The sequence below is a fragment of the Poecile atricapillus genome, chromosome 2, assembly GCF_030490865.1.
Source record: "Poecile atricapillus isolate bPoeAtr1 chromosome 2, bPoeAtr1.hap1, whole genome shotgun sequence".
NCBI lineage: Eukaryota > Metazoa > Chordata > Aves > Passeriformes > Paridae > Poecile > Poecile atricapillus.
Window position 1 is genome coordinate 112,092,850 of NC_081250.1, and position 12,425 is coordinate 112,105,274.

At 35.4% G+C, this 12,425-nt stretch overlaps 1 protein-coding gene across 2 annotated transcripts in view; it reads right to left on the reverse strand.

Moving 5' to 3' along the window:
- Nucleotides 1-12,425, reverse strand: part of PRKDC (protein kinase, DNA-activated, catalytic subunit) — an 86,530-nt gene that overhangs the window by 40,572 nt on the left and 33,533 nt on the right. For both annotated transcript variants that reach the window (XM_058832527.1, XM_058832525.1), the window contains exons 38-52: nt 12,033-12,137; nt 10,888-11,055; nt 10,480-10,607; nt 9,274-9,481; nt 8,103-8,281; nt 6,873-7,041; nt 6,303-6,368; nt 5,765-5,837; nt 5,393-5,541; nt 4,054-4,191; nt 3,736-3,855; nt 2,666-2,809; nt 2,292-2,443; nt 1,600-1,731; nt 1,056-1,167 (exon numbers count right to left, since the gene is read on the reverse strand). In XM_058832527.1, coding sequence (XP_058688510.1) covers nt 1,056-1,167; nt 1,600-1,731; nt 2,292-2,443; nt 2,666-2,809; nt 3,736-3,855; nt 4,054-4,191; nt 5,393-5,541; nt 5,765-5,837; nt 6,303-6,368; nt 6,873-7,041; nt 8,103-8,281; nt 9,274-9,481; nt 10,480-10,607; nt 10,888-11,055; nt 12,033-12,137 — 2,043 coding nt within the window. The remainder of the gene's footprint in view (nt 1-1,055; nt 1,168-1,599; nt 1,732-2,291; nt 2,444-2,665; nt 2,810-3,735; nt 3,856-4,053; nt 4,192-5,392; nt 5,542-5,764; nt 5,838-6,302; nt 6,369-6,872; nt 7,042-8,102; nt 8,282-9,273; nt 9,482-10,479; nt 10,608-10,887; nt 11,056-12,032; nt 12,138-12,425) is intronic.

Consider the following 12,425-nt stretch of genomic DNA (forward strand, 5'->3'; position numbering starts at 1 on the left):
AAAAAATGAGACATTTTTAGTAAAAAGGTAAAAAACAACCATCAACCTGTAACTAACATCAAAGGAACAAGCCTTGTTCAGGAAAAAAAATTATACCATCTTTTCTCATTTATTCAAAATACTGCTTATAATGGAACTTAAAAGACTGCGAAAGACTTAACAAAGATTTATGAAATATGCTCTACAAACTGTGAAAGAACAACCAGAATGCACTTAAATGGGGAAAGAAGCAAAGATAATAAGGAGATAAGGAAGAATAACTTACAAGGTCAGGCTAATACTCTACTTAGCCAACAACTTGGTGTTTTTGTCTCAAATAGCAGTTACAGAATTATATTTAGGGGGAACACATGATCCTGGCTGCCTTTTGTCCTCTTTTTCTCTTATACAACCCAACACACATTTGTCATTAGATTAAGGATCTTTGAGTGTACATTGCTGTCTGTTGTATCTAGAACCTGTCCATGACATTTTTTTGTGCATGAATTTACCTAATTTCCCTTCGTACCTGCTGATCTGCTTACCCCTAGAACCTCTTCTGGGACCAAACTCCAGAAGTTCCTGAACTATCGTGTAAAGAATTACTTCTAGCATATATCTCAAACTGACTTTTGTGATCATCAAGCATAATCCTTCAGTTCTAGCACTGTAGGATTTGGTAACAGTTTTGCATTCACCTTATCCACTACCTATAAAATAACTGGATTCAGATACAGGGATGCAAAAGGTAGTTCCAAACCTCCCAACTTCTCTTTTCCTCTTAAACCCCCCCAAAACTTTAAAACATACCGTGCTAGTGTTGCTGGCTGGCAAAAGCTGAACAAAACCTCAGAAAGAGATCATTCAGTGTCAGCTCCAAAAGAGCAAGGTAAAAATTCTGCACTTAGTCTGCCCTCAAATTCTTTTCATAGTAGTTCAAATCTTTAATTAATCTATTGGATAAAGACTGCTGAGTTTTAAATACATTCATTTTTGGATCTGAATTGAGTAGTTATATAAAAGATGAATATAAAATTAAAACAGGAAAGGTCAAACACAAAATATAGTTCACTTACATTTTCTCTCTCAGCAATGTATTGAAGAGTAAGTCCCAGAACTTCTGCTGCAGCTGCATAAACCTCTTTGTACTTTAGTAAGCCCATGTTGCTGGTCAAAGCTTGAAAATACCTAGCACAAAAGATAGACCTGCTGTAAGCCACTACTCCACCACACAAAATTAAACTGAAGCAAAAAATTAATCTGAGCTGGCTAGAGTAAAAGTGACTGCTTTCTGAAGAACTGAATAAAGTAAAACATTCATTTTCCACTTGCAGTGTCTCAAATCTCTACTTTAGCAATTCCTGACTCTATGAATTTCCACAAAACTGCAACCCTAGGGCCCACTTTAAAAAAGCATGCAACCTTCTAGATACTTTCTGAAATAAATGCAGTCTGCAATTTGTAGGTAGAAAAGTATCACATCTGACAGATGATAGCAAAGGGATGACGGGACAAAGGATTCCAAAGAACAAGCTCCCATACTTCCTGCTGACAAGTCTAACATGGTCTCTTTGGCTTAAGATTTTTTCAAGATCATTCACAAAAAACTGCATTTCTCACCTGACACGATCAATTTCACACTTTGGGTCAAAGGGTGGCAAATTGTTAGCAAGAACAATTCCCAGCAGCTGAATTCCCACTGAATTATCCTTTGTATCAGGGTCTCCACTAGAAAACTTTTCAAATATTAAACTGTTGGATAAAAACACAAAGGAATGATATACAGGAAAACCCCAAAACAGACACACTGTAAGTAACTCACTGTTGCTGTATACAGGGATGTATATGCACATGTACAACCCATCACAGGGATAGTCAGAAAGCAGTAGCTATTTAGCTTCAATGAAGAAGTCTTTGCAAAGAAACCCACACCAAAACAACTGAAAAGATATTGTAAGCCCAAACAAATGCTTGACATGGTCACAAGCATGGGAGATAGCATAAGTCTTAATAACAGTGTACCAATATTCAGTGATAATATTCAAAACTTCAAATAAAAAATGTCTTTGCAAAGATTACTCCTGCTTTTGTTGCTGCTGCTATAATCCTTGACATGTTTTCCCACTTCTCTCTCCTTGTTGTTTTTCAAATTAATTTACAATCTTTGGAGAATTTGGTTCTGAAGTTCTACTGTTCAGTGTAGGGACAAAAAGTTTACTATCACAGCTGAATTTACCTTCCCATGTCCTTTGAGACCCTTCACTTATATTTTTGAAACACTAATAAAAGAAAGCCATTGTCCAAATGTTTACCTGTAAGGTATGGAGAGACAGTTCTTCCAACACTCTATAACTGTCTTTATGATTTCCAGATTGTGTCTGAACACAATTCGTTTTGGGTGAAATGCATTCTTCATCAAGAATTCAAGCAATCTGTTAGCCAAAATCTCATCCTTAATATTCCCCTACAAAAACCAGGACCAAAAATAAGCATAGTGACTCTGAGAAGACATATATTGTTTTAGGAAAGCAAGAAAGTAAACAAGTTATGTTCGAAGTTAATATGTCAAAGAATTGTAAAATGTAAACGTGTACTAATGTATAAAATTACTTAAGAGCATAAAAACTCAGTTGTTCTTTACCAAACAGTCACAATAACAATAAAAATGAATTTCATATTTCCTTACTTTGGGAGTGGCTACACTTGTCCAGGAAAGGATTGTAACTACTATTTCCACTACCATGTAATGAATCCCTTCACCTCCATTATTTCCAGAAACAACAAGTTGCAGCAATGGACCAAGCCAGTGCTTTGCATAAGGCCGGAATACCTATGGAGAATCAATGACAAAGTTCAAATTACCCAACTATTTAGCAACCTAATGTTCAATAAACATTACTGGTAAGACTGCTAAACCAACCTCTTTAGCACTTTGATCAACCCCTGAGGGAACAACCATAAAAATTTAAAAATAAGGAAGTATCCATAACTACATTTCTCACTTTTTCTTAGCAACCTTTAGCCACAGAAAGTGAATTATTTCACTAGAGCACAGACAATAAGGCTCTTATAGAAAATCTGTCGGTAAAAGACATAGAAAATCTGTCGGTAAAAGACTTGGAAGCGTATGCCACTCATCTACCCTTCCATTTCAGAAAGGTTTACTAAGAAAGTAGCATTAAACAAATGTAAAGATTCTTGAATTAATTCTGAAATTCAGCATTTTTGGATTTGGAATATTGCAGACAGAACCATTATACTTCAAAAACATTGTATGAATTAGGCTGAGAATGTTTCAGCCAAGAATGAGAGTTAGAAAATGTTGCTTCTCAAGCAAACACACCTTATGCTATTTTAGTGTCTTTCTGCATTATGAACACCATTTAGCTCAAAGTGTTTCTATAAGACTCATCCATATCCACTAATAAAACATTGTATTTGCTCCTGTGAAGATGGAAAATATAATCAGTCCCACCTCTTGCCTAGCATAATTTTCTTTTTTTTTTTTTGCCTAGTATCATATTCTGGAAACTACATTACTTGTGGTTTTCAGAAGACATATATTTTGGACACCCTCTACTTATAGAAGTAGAATTTGTGAGAAAAGGATTAATAATGCATTCAAAATACTTGCATTATCTGGAATTTTGGGCCATAAATGCACTCCCCAATTTGAATGCCCCAAATGTCTCAGCTGATGAAATATTTTACCCTGCAAGAGTTACACATTTGATATTATGAATAAAAATTACTCACATCCTCAGTATTAACAATAAGTTTTGCTATGAAGAGGCGAATATTTAATGGTACTGATGGGTTTCCTAATTTGCCATGAAGAAATTTCATCCAAAGAGGAAGATTTACTGGAACTGCCCCCTGAAATTTAGAAGGGATGAGCAAAAATGAAATCACTTATTGCACCCAACAGGCTTACCAAGCCAAAAAGCCCCAAGCACAAAACACACAGTAATATATTACTAGAAAATAGCCATGAAAATTAATAAATGAAGGGATTCTTTTCTCTTTTATTGGTAGCATTAATAGAAAAATGCCAACTTTTAAGTTAATACTGGCCTCCTCTACTTTGGGTGTGATCTGGTTCCTCTGCATATGTTTAATCAGAGTGGTCATAGAAGCCATACATTCATGTTGGTTGAATTCATCCATTTCCAGCTCCATCTCATCGTTTAAAACCTTGTATTCTGTGGGCTCCTGGGAGGAAAAAAAAAAAAAAAAAAAAAAAAAAAGGTGTTACTATGGTTAATAACAACACTGTATTTTCTTTACAATCCTAATAATGCTGTGAGTCATTCTGATCTTATCTGTACTTAGATTTGACTACACACTCAGTGTGTGCAACTGCGAATACATCAAATGTGTTGTTCAAACAGACGCCTCCCAAACGCATGCACCAGATCTGCACATTCTTTATTTTCTGTGCCAACAGATGCCACCTTTATGTTACTCTGACTTTCCTACCTGCCAGGACAGGTGTGGCGAATGCTGAAAGCAGGAGGAGATAAACTGAACCTCAAAGAAATTATCTAATTTCATAGCTCAAAGAATATAGTAACATCTCTATTTTATGGATGCGTTGTTTCACACTGACCAGCATCTGTAGCAGCTCTCTTTTGCTACAGAGTAAATCACAAAATAAAATTGTTTAGTTAGAAATTACAACATTACTAGGCAATCTAGAAGCATACTTTCCATCTTGCTTAACTTCCAGGCAGCTAATACATCTCCTTGTTCCAAAACATGGAAACAGTTTATTTTCAGCAATGTTAAGTTATTTTGACAGATTGTGTCTTCAGTGTGTATGATACTTATTACAAGCTTTCTGTTTCATAGCAGATACTTATTCTATCAGCATTACTGCTGGTGGGACATCTTTTGATTGCAGAAGGAACACAACTTCAAGTCTTCACTTCAAGAACAGGATTTAGTAGCTCCCAGGAGCAACAGTTAAATACAAGGTGCCACAACAGAACAACAAAAACAATTGTTTGATTATTTATTCTATCCAATTGATGCAGCCAGTTCTGTCACAGACCAAAAGAAGAGGGAAATGAGGAGAACAGATGCCTAACAGCAAAACATAATCATCAGAGGTGTGCCTGAGTGCAGCTACAAGCTATCTTTTTACAACTCAGGCTGCACTTCACTCACACTACAAAGTTTTAGAAACCCAATAGGGCATTATTTTTATTGAACTGTAGACTGTGGAGAGAGGAAAAAATGTGATAGAAAACAGCTCAAGTCCCCTCCCTCATCTTCTGAAGAAACCTATTCTCAGTCAGGTAGAACAAATATACAAGACTAGACATTTCTCTTTCTCAACCCCAATAAATGTATGCAATTCCTCAAAAGCATAAAAATTTCACTTCTCACAGTATATAAGTCACTAAATTACCTTTCTCCTGAAACGAGTGCTGCTAGGTGTAACATCTTGGGAGCTATAAGAAAAACCTTGGACTCCAGTAGAAAAATCAAACTGACTCATTTCCTCGCTCAAACTGCTATCCATCATGTATGATGAAGAAGATAAATACTTGGGTTCATCTAGACAGGAAAGAAGAACAGTCCATTAATCAAGGTAATTACAAGAAACAAGCCTTTGCTGCCCAGCAAAACCTAAGGGTAGGTGGGAATTGACTGTTAGATGAAATACATTGAACGTTTTTATTTGTTCCTACTACTGTAGAAGCCAGTGAAGAACACATCAAGAAACACTGTATGACAGGTAAGAAAGCATTTTTTTCATCACCATAAATGACTTTCATACCCTGGCTGCTATTGCCTGCATCCCTGGCCTCCTTCCTAATAGCAATGTACCGCTTCTTCCTTTCCAGAGGCACCTAAACAGCAAGAAATAAAGTTCTAATTACTTAATTTTTTAAAAAATATTTGATTAGTTTTTTAAAAAATTACAGATTATTTACACTTTTTTATTTAGAGAGATACCAAAAAATTATTTAAACCATTTGACATGAATGGAGATCTCATGTTGTAAATGACTATTATTGACGCTACAGAAAAACAACAGAATTTTTTTACTCCTACAGCTGTTCACTATCAAGTACACTAAAACTACGTTAAAAGTTACGTACATTATAGGTATGTTCTAAATTTCAGGTCTGTATTTCTCTCAGAAAAATGTATTTTAAACCATTAGAGGAATACTCAGTTTTTTGTATTTGCTACTCCATTTTTTGTATCCTCTTCCTCCATATGTGAGAACTGACCTTGTCTTCAGTAACTACACTGTTACAGTCATATCCTTTTTTTACTTAGAAACACTGAAGGCCAGAAATTCCACTCACCTCAATTTCAACAGGAAATGTATACTGACGCTTCAGGTCTATCAGATTTTCAAAAATCAGCAAGTTCTGCAAACCAAAGTACGTTTGGAAATAGCAAAATTATAACACTGTGCATGGTCACAATTGCTTTGAATATATTTTATTTCTTTAAAAAAATTCAGCAGATCAATGTACAACGTGGAAAGTGTGCCATGTTTTCTCTTCTACATCAGTACTGCTAAGAGAATTTTGCTACTTAACTACCCAAGAATTCATAGCACAGAATGTGCCCTGTAAAAAGGTCTCTCTTATTCAGGTACATTCCAAGCACAGGAGAAGTTAAACAATAGGGGCTTTTTCCTCCTATTTTAGAAAATTGATTGGGAGTGGAAAGAAAACAGTATCACTACTTCACCCATTCCCAAATAGCTGGTAAAACTTTCATCAGCTACCACTCCTTCTATTGCCTCACTGGGTAGTTAGTATAACTGTGTGTCATTCAGGTTTCATTCTTTCATTTATTGCCATCAGGTAAAATCACTTTGTGTCTCATGCTCTGGAAGCCTTCTAACAGCAACAAAAGCTTCTCACCTTTTCTGATTTTTCTGAAAAAAGAAAGCCTTGATAAAATTTACTTTCAGTGAAGACACAGCTGATGACAGCAATAGCACAGTTATATGCTGCACAGTGATACTGTCTCCTCTTCTCCAGCAGCTGACTCTCTCCAGACATGTTTTCTGTAAATGCATCATAGCACGACCTTAAATACAAACAGGCAAGAAAATACCATCAAAAATCTTTTATTAAGCAGTACAAGAAGGGTTCCAATCAGAGACCAGCGAATGAAAAGAACTTTAAGGAAGCAGTATCCAACTAAACCATCTCAGACTTCTTCAAGTATCCTGCAGATAAATGAAACCAAACTGGAACCGTTCAGCAATGACAAAGAAAACTTCCCCAAGTACTTGCACAGGAGTCCTTAATGTCAGAAATGTGATGACAGGTAATGTTCAGATAAGATGATTATTTGTTTTGATGCATACATAAATTTCTCTCATGGTCTTTTGCCAAAAAATTATGAATGAACATGCATGAGAAGGTATTTATGGATTAGAAAAAAATAGTTCAGATGTGACTTCTAAAGGTCTTTGGCTCAAAGCTAATTATAAAGCTGCAAATCATAGCCAAGAAACTCTTTGAAGTCCTCATAGAACATAGTATTGTAAAACAAAAATCAAAGTAAAACACACAGCAATTCAGGCATCTTATTCTTTTCTCTGAATATTAAACAAACTAAACAATACTAATTAACATATATATTCAGGATTTCTCTTTTGTCCCCCTTTGCAGTGATGATCAAGCCAACTACTCCTACTGGGTGTGCTGCTGTATTATGAAATGTAGATGAAAATCCATCCCATCTTCTCATCAATCATATAAATATCAATTTTGCAATACAGAGGAATACTCTACATAGAAGTGTGAGTACACTGAAACTGAAGTTGTGAAAACACAAACTAAAGGCCAAGAATCATACTGAAAACGTAAAATAAATGTACAATCTAAACAAATTTTAAAAAAGTATAAAAGCAGGAGGCAAAGGTTATCTTAACACAGGATTGTAGTTTACACTACAGATAATTCTACCAATGCAAACTCAATATTGTCTATTTCATTTAAAATGCTAAAGAAAGCTATGTAAGAGATCATATTTACCCCTGAACAAATACATTTTTTGCTTCATATGGCCTACTTAAAGAAGCATATCTGGTCAAAACCTTATCAGAAATATAAAGTAAATAAAATAAAAAATGGTCTTACTTTATTAGAGTCTTGGTAAGTTCATTTCCTTCTACACTTATGGAGCCACGGTAAGCCTGGTTAATTTTAGAGTCCTTGGAGTAAACCTCCTCTTTTGAAAGACGCACGTACATCACCTCTAGCAGCTTGTAATACCCCATTTTCTTGGTGACTTGTGTATCAAAAGTATATTCATGGGACTAGAAACAAAAAAGCAGAATCTCAGAAGGAAATTTCCTGACTAAAACATCCTTTCTAAATAGTTCCACAGTTACTTGAAACTTCTTAGACAGCCTTAAGCTTACTTCTATCTTCTAAAACAGAGAAAAGAGTTAATGATAATAAAAGACTGACAGATTCTGAGTTCCTGTGTAGTACATTTATTAAAGCTGTGTCGACCCATGCTTGACTGGTGAGCTCTCTTAACTACAATTGGCCTAAATTATTATAAGGATACTGGAGGAAAATAAGCCCAGTACCAAGTGACAACTCAGCCTCACGTAAGCTAAACACAAACCTGTTATCATCCTTGGTGTCATTCATGAGTTTCTTTATGCACTTTGTGCATACACTTTGGTGCCTACATTTATAGCAACAGGAACATGGTGTGGGTGACTCTACACAGATATTGAGTTTTAGCATTTTGTTTCAATAACTATTACAAAACTGTGGTGATTTCAGCATCTTGCTTGTCCTGCTGCCTATGAACATCTGCACCAGCAAAACCATGGGACTGAAGAACTATACCAAGAGCAGAGACCTCCACTAGCAACAAGATCATGGCATGCAACTATACTCTTAAATTGGAAGACAGGCTGCAAATAGAGAAAGGAAGATCTGTGCTCCTAATCCCTTGCTGAAGAACCTTTGCAATGATTACAGGTGTATTTCTTTCTCTAGAAGCAATGTACCTAACTTCAGAGCTTTCATTTCAACTCCAATTTTTATATATGCAGTAGATATGCAAACATGCGTTAACTCCAAAGGAACACTGTGTTGGGGAATAAAGAAAAGTTTATCAGTAATAATCAAATTCTATAACTGGCAGACGCTTCTGTTCCAGGATACACGAAACTGGAAAATCAAACTGTTTTTATCAGTGTTTCATTGAAAGTTAAGCAAAATGAACATACCAACATCAACATTTTCTTAGGCCTTCCCTAACCCTAAAAAAAAATTTAGTAATTCATACCTTTGTAAACCTGGAATTAAGTGTATCCATAGCCTCCACTATAATCTTGCCAAAGAATACTCTCAATGCATCCAAGCTGCAGTGCCACAAAAGAGTGAGGAGGGAGCGATCCACAAATGCTTGGCGAGCAGTATTTGAAAGAAGTTCTTCACTTCGGAACATTTTGTGAACAGTGTCCAACAGTATCACTTGTTTGTCAGTGGTGCTCCTAAACAAGATGGAAATCTAAAGATGAAAACTTCTTTTACCAGACTTCACTTACGCCTCACATCCTTAGGACATTTTAATTTTTTATTGACTGCATTCATGCCCTCTTGCATTATCCTACAAGACATGCAAGATCTTGGGTGAACTACCAAGTATTATGAAGCTCTCAAAAAAAGCCCACCTCAGCTTCTTAGTCTGCAAGAGATGGCAAACTTGTGTATCTCTAATAATTTAATCCTAAAGCAAACATTAACTTCCTCACTTCCTTTTTACTGAACAACCTAAAAAAAAAAAATAAAATATTGAGTATATGTGAGAGAAAAGGAAAAAAAGAGCTGTGGCTATCAAACACAAAAACTATCTAGTAGTTCAACTACTAGATGATCTGCTATACTGAATAATTTTATTAAAGCTAAAATTTCGAAAATGGTATATGGTCATAAGGTAAATGACTCTGTCCAGGAAATTACACAATAGTCATTACTCAACAGCCCATCAAAAACTGGGATGTTGGTTTTGGAAGAGATACTGAATACTTCTCTTGTGGACAGCATGTTTGATTGTACAATTAACCACTCTGGAATGGAAAAATTAATTAAATAAGTGCATTCTTGTATTTTCAAAGGGGTTGAACAAATTAATTCACTGTCAATTTAAGTACTATCAACTTAAGTGATCATGTGGTTATACAGGGATAGCAAATATATAACAAACAATATACGATTGTCAACTGGATTCTCTTAGAACAAGCTTATTTAGAGAAGGCTTTCCAAATTTGCACAGGCACTAGAAGTGTAATCTGGAAACAGATGTCACTTGTTCAAACTTTGGAAATACTTTGAAAATGTGAAGACAAAAGCAAAATCTGAATTTAAACCATTACATAAAACTTTATAGTGTAAATCACCACTATTGTAAGCACAATAAAATGCAAGAAGCACATTTGCTTTAGCAAAAATTCAATGAGAACAAGAACAAAATCCAGTAGACTAAACCCACCTTCTGGAAATTCTTTTGAAGCTGGCTTGAAATAAGTCCTCCATGAAATGTCTGTGGTCCCTACAGAGGATTTCTGTCATCAGTTGCAACAACATTGGACTCTGAGACAATTCTAATGCATCTAAAAACTGAAAAAGAAGCAACACGTAACATGAAAAGCCACACTGGATCAAATCACTTCAATCTAATGATGTAATTGTTTTTTAATACTGATCAGAAACAGATGCACAAGTGTGCTTCTTTAATGTGCTTCTGTAGATTCAATTTTGGGATGAAGACATAACCCAGGAACACGAAAGCTGATCTCATGTGAACCAAGAATCTCTCTTAATTCCTGATCCTGTGAAACACTGTTTCCAGACATAGTTCCTCTTGGCTTCTAATTATGTATTTGTTAAAAACACTGACCTTCTTAGTGCAGTCTACATAGTTATTGTGCTTCAAGGTTCCTTGGGGAAACTCATCAGACCTCATGGGAAAATTGAAAGCTACAAGCTGATCCAGAGCATTCTTAAGGTCATTAAGCTTTTCTTCTGTCAAATTAGTGAAGAACGGGAGGATTATCACTGCTTGGCCCTGAATAAAAAAAATGAAAACATAAGAGATACAGTTTTACACTAAAAAATAAATTATTCCCTAACTATGAAACCAGCTGAATTCCTATTTTATTTTCCTATTCCAGTGGCTTTTCTTACTGATTCAATGGCTCAGTGTACTAATAAAACTATGTTATACAGCCACTCTTCTTTCCAGCTGCTGGATCAGAAAACAGCTTTTAACTCTCATGTCACTGATGAGTGAGAGTTAAAGCTAATTAATATCTCATGGCTGGCATGGCTATGAATAATATCTCATTGTTCTTTTAAGCAAGCATTCATTCTCACACAACTAATTTAATGAATCACCTTGTAGCTAAAGCAAAATCTCAACCTTTATTTTGAACGCGTAGGAAAGTAAAAAACCCTGCCTAACTAAAGGCAGGCTGGCTGAGAAGCAACTACACAAAACTTTCAGAAGGACAAAATTGGTTATTATTCTAGTCCAACCAGCATCTTTTGTAACTCCCACTTTCAGTCTGCAGTACTTTATCTCCCTCTCCTGACCAAGCTGCATATAGCAGCTACTCCCACTAATACTGGTCTCATACTTGCAGACATGGATGCTAAAATGATGACAGATGTTCATAATTGGACCTGTAGGAAATGTCACTCCTTGTTAAAAGCCTGATTGGCTGTCATTTCCCCAATGAACACTTGGGAGTTCAAGATGACTTACAACTGATGCTATTTTTTTTTTCGAGCAATTAATTACATTCCTTTCTTCTAAGCAAGGGAAAAAAAAGAGCACCTTAAACCAAAGCATGACATTTGTGATAGTAGCTTCTGCCTGAACAGAAGAACAGAAAGGATAATTTACAAGTTTTAGGATGTTGAGCAGAAGAATAAAAATCCAGAAGTCTGTGATAAAAATTAAACCAAATAACAGAGAATTCCATGAACAACTAACATTCTAATCTGGGGAGGGTAGGGAAGCTGTTGAAGTGAGCAATTTACCTTAAGATTTAAGCCTAAAGTCTGATCAGTAAGTAGACTGGTATAGGTATTAAAAACAGCTGTAAATGCTTCATGATTGGTATTGAAAGAAACTGAAGAGTCTATCTGGAAAGGTAGAAGAAATAAAAAAATCAGTTTGGGTTTTTTAAACTAGTTAATGAGATTTGTACTAAAGAATAATAAAAAGTCCTTGAGCTATAGAATTATTTATTTCCAAAAATACACTGAATTAACAGAAAGCACATACAGAATGATTTTGGTTTTAAAAGAAGAACTAAAGAAGCTCCTACACAGTACGAACAAAATCATAATGTGAGGTATTTTTCAATTAAAAGAAAAAATTATCTCTTTCTGAAAGCAAAATTTCCTACTGATCATTTCAGTGCTAGCTAA